The 15,130-nt window shown below is 47.8% G+C and overlaps 1 protein-coding gene across 4 annotated transcripts in view; it reads left to right on the top strand.

Annotated features, from left to right (window-relative positions):
- Window positions 1–1,653: 1,653 nt before the first annotated feature.
- Window positions 1,654–15,130, top strand: part of ZNF131 (zinc finger protein 131) — a 33,828-nt gene continuing 20,351 nt past the window's right edge. Inside the window, exons 1-3 of one of the 4 annotated variants that reach the window (XM_059725198.1) lie at window positions 1,654–1,750; window positions 9,539–9,677; window positions 14,957–15,058. In XM_059725198.1, the coding sequence (XP_059581181.1) occupies window positions 9,554–9,677; window positions 14,957–15,058 (226 nt within the window). In that variant the 5' untranslated portion in view covers window positions 1,654–1,750; window positions 9,539–9,553. Of the gene's footprint in view, window positions 1,751–1,954; window positions 2,462–9,538; window positions 9,678–14,956; window positions 15,059–15,130 lie in introns of those variants that run through there. The other 3 variants (XM_059725199.1, XM_014594015.3, XM_019496119.2) reach the window with 3 other exon arrangements.

Here is a 15,130-nt window from a genome sequence, read left to right as displayed (position 1 = left end):
TACCTGGGAAAGTAGATTAGGCAATAGTAGTAACAGGACCAATATTATCTAAATAAAATTTGCTTTAAATGCAGATTTTATGGGTCTGCTTATATCTCTAACCCTTGGATTACTTGCCCAGTGTGACTGGCATTGATGGCAAAGGTTGCAACCTCTTCAGACTCAGTTTCCGTGTATGACAGCACAGCCTGGTGACTGAAGAGGTTGTGGAAAGGTAGTATTTCTACATTTTCACTAGCAACAACCTGGCTGCTGTGACACTGGAGATTCTCCCTTCAACCTAGTTACATTAAGGCAGGGATGGGCAAATTCCAGCCAGCAGGCTGGATCAGGCCTGTGGCAGACTCCATTTCCCAGCAGCCCCTGCCTGGTTTCCATGGAAACCCCAGGAGCAGTGCTGTGACAGTGCAGGGCCAGGTTTCCAAGGAGACGAGCCCCAGCAGCACCAGCAGGGCATGCTCCAGTACTGCATCTTGTGGTGGTGACAGTGTGGTCTGGAGCCAGGGCAGAGCTGTGATCCACTGTCTGCATACCCCAGGCAAGGGTATGCAGGCAGTGGATTGCAGCTCTGCCCCGCTGTCACCACTGCAAGATCCCAGCCCCAGAGCAGCTCTCAACCCAGCTGTGCACCCTTCCAGCACTGCTGGGGCCGATTTCCATGGAAACCCTGGCCCCCTGCTGTCATGCCACCACCACTGCTGGGGTCTCCATGGAAACCAGCCTCAGCAATGCAGCCAAGGGCTGCAGGGAAATGGTGTCTAGCCATTGGCTAAATCCGCCATTTTGCCCACCCCTACATAAATGTCATGGATTGGCAAATGACGCTGCCTTAACTCAAGCAAGGGTTGATTTCATGGCAGAGCTCAGCACACAACATGCAGGCTCTCAGCAGAGCACAGCCCAAGGGAAGGCTCCTCGTAGCCTCTCATCCTGCCTCTGGTGAGCCACAGACCTGCAGGCAGGGGCAAACTGGGTGGCTGCACACGACCCGAACAGAAAAGTGGCCTGACAATGGAAAAAAAAACTACAACTGCAAACACAAAAGTTCTAATATTGTGCATACACGGGACTGGCAATGTTATCAACTGAGAACAAACTATTTAAAGACATTGATACCACAGAGGGGGGAGGATACCAAAAGTTTGTCTGGGGCCACCAGGAGTCTAGGTACAGCACTGCCCACTGGATGGCAAAACTGTTTCAAATATTCTTGCAAGTTTAATCTTGTACTCAGTGGGCATGTTTACACGTGCATTTACTGCACAGTAAGCTGGTTTCAGAACACCATCTACAGTGTAGGTGTTACAGTGCATGGCACCTCATCCCACGCCCCAGCATCCCAGGCAAGTGCCGCCCAGCCTCAATGGAAAGGCTCCACAGACAGCTTGCTCCACTGCCCAGCTGATCCTAGAGCAAGCGCAGCATCCGCAGCTCCCAGCATGCACCGCGCCAAGGGACGGGGGCGTGTCAGGGAGGCCAGACTACAGCTCCCAGCATACACCGTGCCAAGGGACCGGGGGGGGGGGGGGGGGGGTCAGACTACAGCTCTCAGCATGCACCGCGTCAAGGGGCCCAATGTGTTCTGACTACAACTCCCAGAATTCACTTGGCCCCGCCGGCTTTCCAAGAGCTTCCGGGTGTGTGAGCGGTGACCGCGTCGTCACTTCCTCCCCGCAAGGCAGGCCGGGAATGCGAGTCGCGATTGGCCGGCGCCCGCCCCGCTTTTGGGCGAGCTGGCGAGCAGGAAGCGGTAAGGAGCGAGCTGCGCCCGGGCCCCTCACGCCGAGCGGCCGCCGGAGCTCCGTCCCCGCGGAGCGGGCGCGCGGGCGGCCGGGGGCGGCGCAGGCAGCGCGGACCGAGGGGTTTAATGCGCGCTTTGATGACGTAACGGCGGCCGCGGAGCCCGAGGTGCCGCCGGGTGCCGGGCGCGGCCCGCCTCCACGCCGCGGCCTCCCTATGCGGGCCCGGCGCCCCCACGGCTCGCTGGCCAGCCCCGCGCGCCCCGCACGGGGCCTGTGCCCCCGGCGCCTCCAGCTCGCTAGGCCTTCCGCCTTCTCCCGCGCCCGGCGCTTGCCGGCCGCTCATTGGCTGCCTCTCCTGTCGGGCTCCGGGGGGTTGCTTCGCGATTGGCTGGGGCTGGCTTGATAGGCACCACGACCAGCCAGTGGGGCGGCGAGTTGGTGGCCACGTGGGCATGGCCGAGGCTGAGGCGCGGGGTTCGAGTGGAGTGTTTGGGGAGGGCGGCCCTGGGGCCCCAGTAATTGCTCCGCCCTGTTCAGGGGGCGGGGTGGCGTGGAGAGGCTGCCTTCCCAGGCTCGGCCTGGTCAGCTTGGGGGGAAAGGCGCGAGGGGGACAGGAGAAGGGTTGACAAACCGCTCAATGGCGGAGAGAGAATCCTTAGGGGGTTGCTGTTCCCTGTCTTGTCCAACGAGGACTAGGGCTCCCAACATGAAACTAGCAGGTAGGAAGCTTAAAACGAATTGAGGGGAGTTCTTTGTTGCCCAGCATGTCGGTAAAGTGGGGACCTCGCTGCTGCCCTATGCTGTGGAAGCTAGTGGTTTAGCCCGATTCAGAAGAGGCTTGGACAGGGAAAGGGGCATTGTGGTGAGCTCTCGAGCATGGCAGACTAGGGTGCAGCTTCTCAAGCAGAACTTCTTGGAGCTTAAATGCTGGAGGCTCAAGTGAGGGGGGAGCAGTGGCAAAAACTCGAGTTTGCTCTCCCTTTCAGCCTCTGCTCTATGCCGCTGTGGTGCAGACTACTGGGCAGGAGGGACCTATGATCTGACCCAGTAAATCAGTGGCTCCCAACCTTTTCGGGCTGCGACCCTACCGCTGGCTCACTCATGTCCAGCAGAGACCAGGCCAGGATCGCAGGTGGGACAGTGGTGGCGAGAGCCACATGGACTGCCCTCACAGGCTTGAGGGGCAGACCCCCATGACCCTGATCTGGGTTACGACCCAAGGTTGGGAGCCACTGAAGTAAATGGCAGATCTTACGTTCTTAAGATCTGCTAGAGAGGATGTAATGCATCCCATGCTCTTAGACAGAGCCCCATGGTGAGAATCCACATGGGAGACTGACCTTCTGTGCCTTGCCACACGCTCTCTTTTGGATGTTCTTAGGGTGCGTGTGGTAAGTCTAGGCCCCTCTCTTGTCACTTGGAGCCAGGTCGCATATGTTTGGGTCAGGATGATTTGGCAGCCTGATCTAACTAGGATTAGTTGTTGTAGATCAGCTTTGTTGATCTCAAGCCATTCAGAGATTAATGTAATGCCCTTGTTTACTCGGATGCTAACGAAAAAACCTTTTTAATTCTAAACGGCTTGTCTTAGTAGGAATCGGTCCTTTCCTAACAGCACAGCAGCTGTTGGTAGAGCACGGTGCAACTAGAGCTACAGTTAAAAAGATATTTTGCTGCTGCTTTTCGAACAACATTACACGTGCATCTGGACTCTTGATTCAATGAGCATATAAGAAGGCTCTGCCTGTGGGTTACACCTGCTGCTCTAGGAGTGGATGAAACTGAATTGATTTTGCATATGCCCCTTTTAGGAATTTGTTCCTGGCCCAGAAATCTATATCAGCCATAGTTTCATAGATGTTAGGGGTGGAAGGGACCTTATAGATCATCAAGTCCAGCCCCCCTGCACTTGAGCAGGAAAGACTGCTGGGCTCAGATGACCCCAGCAAGATGGGAAAAATACTAAATAAAATGCAGAAAAGGAGAAGAGAGTTAAGTGAATTGATTATTTCTTAGGGGAAGAGTGTTTTCATTTCTATTGGTAAAGGGTTGGGTAGGATGCAGGGTATTTCTACAAGCGTACTATTACTTTCTGTTTTGAAAGTAGCAAAATATGTGCAGGAATGAAGGAGAAATAGAGTTAAAGGTAGAATGTAGTGATCATCTCTGCTTCAGACGTCCTCCTGGCTTTCAGTATTGAAAGGCCAACTCTGGTCCTGGTGCCAACCTCCATCACCCTCTTGGTAAATTTTCACATGAACATTTTCATGCTGTCCTCACATAAGAGAGTAGCTCCCTGTAAAGCTACTTTATTTTCTTCTAGAATCTTACTTTAAACTCATTTTCCGTGATGTGTCCAAAAAAACTCAACAGTGTGTTGATGCCGCTGCCCATCAATACGGTCTCACTATGTCCTTATATTCTGTATAAGTCAACCCACAGAGATAATCTTCTTGTTCCATGTTTTGGACAGCACTTAGCATAGGCTCCTGGTCTGTGACTAAGGTGTAATCTGTGCTGATTTGCTCTGCCAGAATTTCTGGTGGTTTCATCAGTTCAGTTACTGCAGCTGTGCTGCCTGAGCACAGAATGCATCAGCTGCTAAAGGGACCACAGCAGTTTGCAGGTGGCATGGGAATGGCTGTATGCCCCCTCTGCCAGCTGCCATGTGACAACACCGAGACTAACTCTGCTGGGCAGCTATAGCGTAGATAACTCTGCTTATAGAAGGTGATCTGTCACAACAGAGGAGCTGGGAATTTGGATGAATTTGGAGTATTGGCAGTAGAACTAGAATGTTGCTAGCAGAACTTTGTAGTGTGACCAATATCCATGTAGCACCTAGAATTCAGAAGTGGTAACATTCTCATATATACATTTATTTCCATATTTAATTTACTTTGAGGTAGATTTGAATGAGAGATCTGCAATTGTATTGCTTTGTGGTATGATTCTCTTAGATTGAAAGGGGCAAGTCAGGTCAGTACATGACTGCAAGACTTCCAAGGAAATTCTAAGTTAGAATGTGAAAGCAGAGTTTTTTGGCTCTCTTATTTTGAAATTGTTAATGAGCCAAAACTCCAGCATGTTGCAAGGGGAAACATAAGCTGCTAAATGTGCTGCTGTCTTTGTCATAGAGCAGGGGTTGACAACCTGTGGTCCGTTGGCTGAATCTGGCCAGCAAAGCCATTTGATCCAGCTCATGGATGGAGGGCCTCAGCAGCTAATTGGCCTAGTTGGGGTCAGAGGCCAGCAGGTGCTAGAACTGAGCAGCTGCTGCTGTTTTTCCCAGCGGCTGCACAGGGAATACACCTACTGTTATCATTTTTCTCTGCAGGAGCACAAAGGGAGTCCGCAGCCAGTGTTTGTTCCTGTAGTGGCAGGGAAACCTACTGCTACCAAAGCCCCCCTCTAGTGCAGGGAAAAGTCCTGGCTGCAAACACACTCCACATGTTGCCTTGGGGAAAAGTGATGGTGGCAGTGGCTAGTTCCTAGTGTATGCTTGTCTGCTTCTGACCCATACTGGGTCAGTTTAGTCTGCAGCCTGAAAAGTTTGCTGACTAGAGGTACGCCAATACATTGGTCCATACCGTATCAGCACTGATAAAAGGAAAATGGACTTTATCGCCTTTTTTTGGCTGATGTGGCCAGTAATGTCACTGATAAATGCTGTGTGTAGCTGCAGCATGCATGCCACCAGCCTGGCAGCTTGGAGAGCAGTGTCCGGCTCTTAAGTCTGTTGGGGGTGAAGAGGTGGGGGGAGGAAAGAAGGGCGGGCAGACCAAGGCCCCTGCAGTGAGGGAGTGGGAGTGGGGCAGGCACTGCCCAGCCAGGGCGAGGTGCGAGATGAATCTGATTCAAGTCAGCTACCAAAATAGAATCTTTGTACACGTTAAGAACTCCCCTTGACATCAGCTTGAACACCATAGTAGTAGGTGGTGAAGAAAGTAGGTCTCCAGGGAGTCACCAGTATTGTCAAGGCAAGCTCCATCAGTGTTGTTACTTGACTCCATTAGTGTTGTTCATGGGTTAGGTCATGTCAGGCTCCCTCAGTCTGGATGGTCTATGCATGTGCTGTCAGGATACCATCTGGGATGCCGTGCCCTTAACCGCCTCTTTGTTACAAGGAAGTGACTGCAGGCTTCATAGATTGATAGATGCTAGGGTTGGAAGGGACCTCAACAGATCGAGTCCGACCCCCTGCCTAGGCAGGAAAGAGTGTTGAGGTCAGATGACCCCAGCCAGTTGCCTATCCAGCCTTCTCTTAAAGACCCCCAAGGTAGGGGAGATCACCACCTCCCTCGGAAGCCCATTCCAAATTTTGGCCACCCTTACCACGAAGATTTTCCTGATATCTAGCCTAAATCTGTTCTCTGTCAGTTTGTGACCATTGTTCTTTGTTACCCCAAGAGGCTCCCTGATGAACAGAGCATCTCCGATCCCTTGCTGCATCCCCCTAATGAATTTGTAAGCGGCCACAAGATCACCTCTCAGCCTTCTCTTGCAGAGGCTAAAGAGGTCCAGGTCCCTCAGTTTCTCCTCATAGGGTTTGTCCTGTAAGCCCTTAACCATACAAGTGGCCCTCCTCTGGACCCTCTCTCAAGTCTATATCGTTTTTGAAGTATGGCGCCCAAAACTCGACGCAGTACTCTAACTGCAGTCTGACCAATGTCACATAGAGGGGAAGCATCATCTCCCTGGATCTATTTGTCATGCATCTGCTGATGCTTCGGTTCTTAGTAAAAAAGAAATTGGCCACATTTATCTACAAAAAAATCTAAACGCTAACATGTATGGTGCTAGTTGGGTCATTTGCAGGCTTGGGACAGGCATGAATATAACCCTTATGTAGTCGAGTACAAAGGGTTCAAAGGCATCTTTTCATACGCTGATCAAAACAACTTCTATGTCATGCACATCCTATTTCTCACCAATTAGTACACCCTTTCCACCAAATAGGGGCACCTCTTTGCCAGGTCACTTTGGTCTTTGGTTTGGTGTTCTGTACTGGATCTTACCAATTCACTGTTTATCGTTTGCCCTTAGAAGTCCTTCTAAAACTAACAAGCTACTTCCCTAGCCTTCTGTGCAAGCTATGTATGGTATACCTAGTTTTGTACAGGAGACCCTTGCTGTTCATGGGGGATACGTTCTGGCAATACCCGTGAATGGCGAAATCCTCGAAATACTGACGGGGCTCCCTGTCGGACCCCACAGCCGACCCCTGCTCCCCCCTCATTGTTTGCGGGGCTCCCCCACAGCGCCTGGGGACCGACCCCTTGCCCCCGAGCACTGTCACAGCAGCTCCAAGCACCACAGCGGCCGCCTCCAGTGGCAGAGAAAATGCTGCTGCCACCTTCCTCCCTGTCCTCAGTGCTCCCCTGCAGTGCCTGGGGACCGACCCCTTCCCCCACAAGTGCTGCTGTGGCTGCCTGCGGGGGAGAAGATGCTGCTGCCACTTCCCTCCACATCCCTGGCACTCTCCGCCCACCTCCCGGCTCTGCCCTCCCCCCGACTGTTTGAATCTGTGAACCCGGAGTTCGCGAATAGTGAGGGTTTCCTGTATTTGGATCAGTTCATAGTTGGTCTCGTTTAGTGGCTAGGCCACCAGGGGAGCTGCGGGACCCAGAGCCACGTGGGAGGGCAGGAGCTAGAGTTCAATTTACCAATCTGAAAATTACGACACAGTACAGGCATGTATTTACACATGCGTGCCCGTACTCCACACTAAACATGATACAGGTAGCAAATTTACTCCCAAGTAGTTATTGCACAGTAAGGCATGTGTAGATGCCTTACTGTGCAGTAACCCTGTTTGTGTGAACTGACTTGGGAGCAACTTACTCCCATGCTGGTACGCCCACAGTGTTACTGCACTGTAACACCTACATGTATGGATGGTGGTCTAAAAATCGCTTACTGTAAATGCATGTGTAGACACGCCCACCGAGTACAAGATTGAACTTGCAAGAATATGTAAAACAGTTTTGCCATCAGGTAGCTTTGCAGAGCTCCTTAGAGCAAATATATGAAGACACTGGTATTATATTGTCAAGTTCTTACTGAAATTGCAGTTATCTGTGTTTTGCAGGAACGATGTCTATAATAAAGCCTTCTCTTTTTTCTTTTTTAACCCTCATAGGGTGGTTGTACACATGACAAGGGTTTAGTTCCCTAAATTGAAATGGTGGGTTTTTAACTGAAATGATTAAAAACCCATCATTTCAATTTAGGGGCTTCTTTCAGTCTTATGACAAGGGGCCTGATTTAGTGGAGGGAAAAAAAAGTCTGCCTACCTCTCCCACGGCTGGGGGTGTGAACAGCCAGCAAGCCAAGCCACCCCTGAGTTGTGGGGGGGCCGTGGTCCTTCCGTAGTGGTAGTGCCCCTTGGGCTGCCCAGGCAGGCTGTTAAGGGGCCAGGGGCTGCTCCATCTTGGGCTTGGGGAAGAGTTGGATCGGGCTGGATGCTGCTTCTGAACTGTGGCAGGCCCCGGCCTGCTAACATATCCCCAGGCAGCCGTCCGGGATGCTACTGACACAGAGGGAAGGACCAGGGACCCTGGCAGCTCGCCCACTGGCTGCAGGCAAGCTCCATGGGGGGTGGGGAGATAGCAGCAGCAAATGGCCCTTCTTCCCCCCTCTCCCCCTTCTGGTAGAGCCAGCCTGCCTGCATGAGCTGCCAGTTGGCTAAGCAGCCCCTGAGCTGCAGGCAGCCCCCAGGGCCGCCCGGGCATGCAGCTAGTGTGCTGCATGCTGCCCCATCCTGGAGGCAGCACCCAATGGATCCAAGTCTTCCCTGAGCCCACTGGGGCTTCCAGGGCACCGCGGACCATCCCCACCACCTGGGGCCACCCAGGAATGGGCTGGCTTGCCCCTGGAGCAGCATGGGGAGGCGGCAGGAAGGCAGCTGGGTGTGCTGGCAGTGCTGGTGCACTGGAAACGCACCAAACCTGTGCTTCCCCAAGCCCACTCGGGGTTCCAGTGGACCGTGCCGCATCCCTGCTGGCTTCTCTAGCTGCCAGCATACCCAGCCACCCTCCTGTCACCTCCCTGTGCTGTCCTGGGGCAAGCCAGCCCATTCCCGGCCAGTCCCAGGTGGCAGGAAGACAGTAAGGATGGTGCACTGTGCGCTGGAAGTCCCGGCGGGCTAGGGGATCAGTTGGATTTGGCAGGTGCTGCCTCCAAGCTGGGGCAGCCTCAGCTGGCACTGCTGCTGCAGAGAGAAAGACTGGGATCCCCCACAGCTCAGGGGCTGCTCAGCCTGCTGGCAGCTCGCCCCCTGGCTGCAGGATAGGTGGGCAGGCTCTGTGGAGGGTTTTGGGGGGGGGGGGGGGGGGGGGGGGGGCAGGGAAGGGGAAGGATTAGGTTCCTTGCCACTTCTGCCTTCAGCCCGCCTCTCCCACGGCCAGGGGGTGAGCTGTCAGGTTAAGGGCTGCTAAGTTACAAGTAGCTATGTTGTAAACTAAACTACATGGGGACCTGGTTAAGTTTGCAATGTAACAAACTCATTTAAAGCTCAACAAACCCCCTTACGTGTAAAGTGTGATGCAGTTAAGCTGCAAAAAAGGGCTATCTTCGTCATGTGTCCAAGTGCCTATACTGTCTATCTGCTAATTAAATTTGGATATACTGGTTGATGACCTATTTTAATTGTAATGCACTTACTCTAAATCACACTTTATTTTCCCTGGCACTTTTTAAAATGCTTACTAGATCTAATAAAGCAATCATGTGAATTAGTTCATGTTCATACAGCCTTTTTGAAATAATCTTAATTCACTAATAATCTTTTTTAGGCTAGTCCATCCATCATGGAAGCTGAAGAGATGATGGAATACATTCAAGAGTTCCCAGAACATTATAAAGTTATTTTGGACAGACTCAATGAACAACGGGAGCAGGATCAGTTTACAGATATCACCCTGATTGTAGATGGTATGTATTGCTCTAGGAACCTGTTGATACAAATATAATTCTGAAAGGAATGGAATTTTTCATTATGATTTTTGTCACCTATTAGTTTAAGATTTGCCCAGTTTGAGAACCAATATCTTCCAGTTTCATAAAGTAGTACTGTAAATTGCAAGTAGACTTCTGAATACCAAAGATGATAAAATTCTAAACTAACTGTCTGATGAATCATGCTAAGAGTTTAATAGGTATCAGGAGCACTGAATTACAGTTGTGTTCATTCTGGTCCTATTGTTCATAGCAAAACAAAAGTTTACATTTTCTGAAGTCCTGCCTAAATCAACCTAGACAAAATGCCTTGCACTTACCACCTGTATGTATAGGTAGGGGAAAATAGGAAATGAGGCCACAAGAGATTTGCTATCTAAAAGAGGCATCCTGATGGAGCTTGATCCATTCTCCAGTCCTTCCCAAGTAAAAAGAATTCACCTCTGCCCCTTCCCCCCCCCCACAGTTCTTTCAAGCTCTCTCTCCTGCTCCTCTTGAAGTGTGGGGAGAGGGGATTCTCTCACTGTAATGCAATTCTTCCTTTTATGTCAGGACTAATAGTGAAGTACAGGTTTCCTTCACTTTATGCTGTACATGCATTCCTGGAAAAAGCTGCATAACTCAAATTTGCATAAAGGGAACCTACTGTACAATGTAGCAAATAGGGGTAGATTCCAAGACCTCAACTGTACTGACCCCCAGACCCATTTCTTCCACTTTTACAAGACAGTTTTGGTACTTGCCAACAGCAGACAGTACACACAAGTACAAGGCACTCATAATGGGGATGGCAGCTACAGAAACACATCACAGACAACAAGCAAGGAGCACAGAGCCATACAGGAGACTATTTTAGTGCATTTCACTCCCACAATGCAATGTCCAAAGCAGCTGACTGGGCTTCCCCCACACACTGAGCACATAAGAGTGAATTTACCTTGCATATAACGAATTTTTGGTATAAAAAGGGTCATCGCATAAGAGCGAATTCGCACATGCAGAACACTCATAAAGCAAGAGATACCTGTATTCAGTCTGGGTATTTTTTCTTCCATTTCTTTTAGTTGTCAGGCTAAAATGAGTCCCTGTCTAACAGTTCTCCAGCCACATGTAAGCAATCTTGTAAGTTCTGTCAAGATTTGGAATACACCATCTCTCCCGTACCAAAAGGGGACATACTTGTTATCTTAAGTGTGACCTCGGTGCATGTCATAAGTCAGGCCATCAAATATATCAGCGTATTATTGACAAACACAACACTAGTAATACAACAGCCAAGGTATACAACAGCAAAGGGAGGTTCTGTGTAAAGATGCACCGATATATCAGTCCATATCTGGGGTTACGGAGTAGACTACAGCCACCCCAAAATTCCAGTCTGGGAAGACTCTGGCATAGCCCCTGGCCCCAAGCCCACAGCAGGCAGCCCACCTTTGCCCCGTGTACTAATTTGCCTCCCCCAGGGGTGCGCACAGCAGTGGGGAGCCGTCTCCCCTCGCTGTCCTGTGGCCCCTGGACAAGCTGCTTACTGCTCCATCCTGTGCCCTGCCCCAGCGGGGCAGCATCTACCGTAGCCCCATTCCTTCCCTCACTGTGGGGACCTCAGTCTGTTCCCCCATACCCCTTTCCCCACAGACTTTCCAGCTGAACACTGCTCTGTGGGCTGCTTACTGGCTATCGGATTGGTATCAGCCAATATGGTTGTTAATAATCTGCCATTGGTATCAGCCTAAAAAATCTTTATTGGTGGACCCCTAGTTCTGTGCCTTGGATAGTGGTAATGCCCCCATAGTGCAGCTGTGGTGCTGCCCTCTCCCGTTGGTGCAAGAGTAATAGTCTCTGTAAGGAAGTGTGCTGAACATAATCTTAACTTTCCAAGTGCTGTTTTTGGCTCCCAAAATAAACTTGTCATGTGTAGCTCCATTCTAAATATTTGTATTTGAATCGCTACATGATTGTCAGGATCACAAAGTGAATGAGGGGAGCTGAATCCTGGACAGACCATCATACAAAATTCTACCAAATCCTGAGGCAAGAAACTTCTGAAGAAACTAAATGTGAACAGATTGAAAGTTGATACTATAAGAAGAATGAAAAATAGAAAGCTATTTAAATAATGCCACTGCAACTTTTGGTGGCATAGAAGCTCACTGGAATTGCTTTAAGAGTGTTATTTGAACACCCTTGGGTCAACAGTCTGGAAACATCACTACTGGTTCAATGAGAGAACTGAGGATAAAAAATGATTACCTGATGAGAATCATTGCCTATATTTGTCTTTGTCAGAGAAGTGTTATACATATTGTAAAAAACAGTGTTTGGGATGGTTTATTAGTCAAAGTTAAGGCATATGTTGTACTCATTTGCATGTGAGAACAGATGAGATTACTTTTGTACTTACTGAAATGTCACACACAGCTTTGTGATGCTCTTTAAGCAATATGTGGGCCTCTTCCAAGTGTTTCAAGTGGAAATACCTTTCTGACTGAAAATAATTAAATTCTAGAAAGCTGGATTGATCACTGAAACTTGTATAATAAGGAATCCAGCAGCAGCACTGAGGCTATAGATCAACTACAATAAGTCACAAATGGAAATTCTCACTACCAAAGTTATCTCAAAGACTGAGAAGGCAGGCGCCTGAATCAAATGTTGGTTTGGTTGAAATCTGTATAGCTGACAGAGGCTATATAATCCAGCATCTCTCAAAAGAGTTCTTTCAGTTGATGTGGCATAAGAAAACTATTTCTCAAGAATACAAAGATGCTTCTTTTATCAGTATTTATAAGGAAGGAAGTTTTCTTATTAGTGTCTGATGCCAAGTTCCTCGTGAGACTCATGCTCAAACATTTATTTGTCACATAATTGAGAAAATTTAGCCTGACAGCCAGTGTAGTTCCAGAAATGGAGAGGAGCAGTAGATACGATCTTTGCTGCACAGCAAATACAGAAGAAACAGAGTGAGCAGGAACATTCAAAGATAAGCAGAGACACAGTAGAGGTCAAAAATTTCACACCAGCAGGAAAAAAACCCATAGAAGCTTCTAAGAGTGACTGCCTTGAGAATATCACTGCAGTGATTAGACAGTTTCATAATGGGGTGAAGGTAAGATTGATGGAAGATACCCTTATCTTTTGTTCACTTCCAGTAATTAATAGTGTATAACAAGGCTGAGTCTGTGCACCCCCACTATCTAGCATCTTGGGCCAGTGGTTGCTTTTGTGATCTTAATAAAAGTTTTTGGATTATATTCAGATTTGAAGGAAAAACTGATTAACCCCAAACAGCTGTGAGCAAGGACAAATGTATTGAGAAATGTGTTCATGTGCTTCTGTTGACTGTTGATTTTGGTTGCCCATTCTCTGGAACCTAGCAATCCATGTAACTTAATGCTACATTTTGATTGTTAACCTTAAAAAAAGAAAATAGAGGTCTGCTCCTAATACCAGTCTGCTCTTAATAAGCTGTACATATCACCAACGGAAGGCATTTACTTCACATGGCAATTTAAGTCACCTACTTAGATAGCAATCTCTAAAGCAAAGTTTACATTAATGTTTCCGACCAACTCACTAAAGCTAGCACAGTCTTTAGAAAAGTATGTAAATGTCTTTGTAATGGAAGAAGCATAATTTTTCATCCCAAGTTGTAAGTCTACAAGACAGTAGTTCTGATTTCCTTACCTTGTGTTTGAGTTATGGGTACCCTGCAGCCAACATGTTAAGGAGGTGAAACATTTCCATCCAAGTTGTTTGAGAAAGCTTATGAATTTAAGATGGCACAATTGAATTGTAAATACTTAAGGTTTTTTGCCTATACTTAGCATGAAGGCACAGTTCTGGTCATGTGGTTAGGATTCTGGTCTCCTTCTATTAGTAAATACCTTGGCTAGCAGAGCTACATAATCCAGCATCTCCCAGATTTTTTCAGTTATGTCATGTAAAGAACAGTCAATCTCCCAAGAATACGAAGATGCTTCTGCGGCCCATATTTCAACTAAAGATGAAACATTCTTCAGTTTTGAAAGAGAATGACAAAGCAGTCCCAGAATCTTCATGTATTCTGCTTTCTCTTAATTTATATCTGCATACTTCAATGACTAGAATCTGATCTTCATTGCAATGCGTGGAAAAAATGGAGCTGAGAGGGATGCTGGATATGTTTGGTGCTTATGGGAATGAAGCATTTATAATAAAAGAGTACTGATCTGGTAATAGAGCCACTTCTCCAGACAAGTATCTAGATACCTGTTGATAATAAAATAGTTCCCAAATGGCTTGCATTTTTCATTCTTTTGTACTATGGTTTACATGCTATGTTATATTAACTTTTTTTTTAATTTCAACCAATAATCATATCTGCATTGGAAAAGGAGTACGAGTTTCTGTGCTGTGTGGCTTACTTCAAAGCAGGAGTACTGCTTTCAGAGAATTACTGAAATATGGCTAGTCACAGGCTTCTATGTATCCATCTAGTATTTAAATGTAGAATTAAAATAAGGCTGACGAATTTGTCTCTATATTTTTCGTGTACTCTGGAGGCATAAGGAGGAATGTATTAATTTCTTATATTCTCCATTTTCTTCTGTCCCATTGGAAAATAAACAGTAGTTGAGTTGACAGTAGTTGAGTTATACCACATTTTTGTACAAACAACAATAATAGTAACAAGCACTCCTATCAAATATATTCATTTTAGTGTCAGTTGTTCATGCTGAGACAAGGATGAAACATTGCCTAAAAGGGCACATCCCTACTCAGTCTTGAGTTAGTTGTTTCCCTGCCCTTTACAAAGGTTGGTAGGAGTTCAGTTGAAGAGGAGAATTGGGGAAACTCTCACAGAAGCTATGCTTGAGGAGAAAGCACTGAGTCTGTAGAAAGGTAGAGAGCTAGGAAGGGCTGAGAGTTGAGCCCAGCAGCTATGGAAAATCTTCTGAAGGTTTTTCTTGTATTTGCTTCCAAGATATCCCAGGAGGGATCAACTCTTGCTGCAGTAACTTGGTCCTCCTACTGTATTACATCATTTAATTTGCTGAAGCTGTGTGTGTCAGTGGAGATCCAATTAACTGAAGCAGGGTGAAGTAGCATGCTATGCCACAGGGTGGCACCCAGAGTGCACCTTCCTGTGATAGACTTGGATGCTGATTTCATTGTAGCTATACTTTTTTGTCCTCCCCTGAATCCATTGCATAAGCTGTACTATGAATGATCATATGTTGACTTAAATCATTTTATTTTCAATTTTATCTTTCTAGGCCATCATTTCAAAGCCCATAAAGCTGTTCTTGCAGCCTGCAGCCAGTTCTTCCATAAATTCTTCCAAGACTTCACTCAGGAACCTTTAGTAGAGATTGAAGGTAACCTGTTTTATACAAATCCAAATGTGCATAGTTCCAAACAAGAAATAACTATAACATTAATAACACAGA

Source organism: Alligator mississippiensis, chromosome 3 (genome assembly GCF_030867095.1).
Source record: "Alligator mississippiensis isolate rAllMis1 chromosome 3, rAllMis1, whole genome shotgun sequence".
Classification (NCBI taxonomy): domain Eukaryota; kingdom Metazoa; phylum Chordata; order Crocodylia; family Alligatoridae; genus Alligator; species Alligator mississippiensis.
The sequence above is the reverse complement of the archived record's forward strand: the minus strand, read 5'-3'. Positions and strand labels throughout refer to the sequence as shown.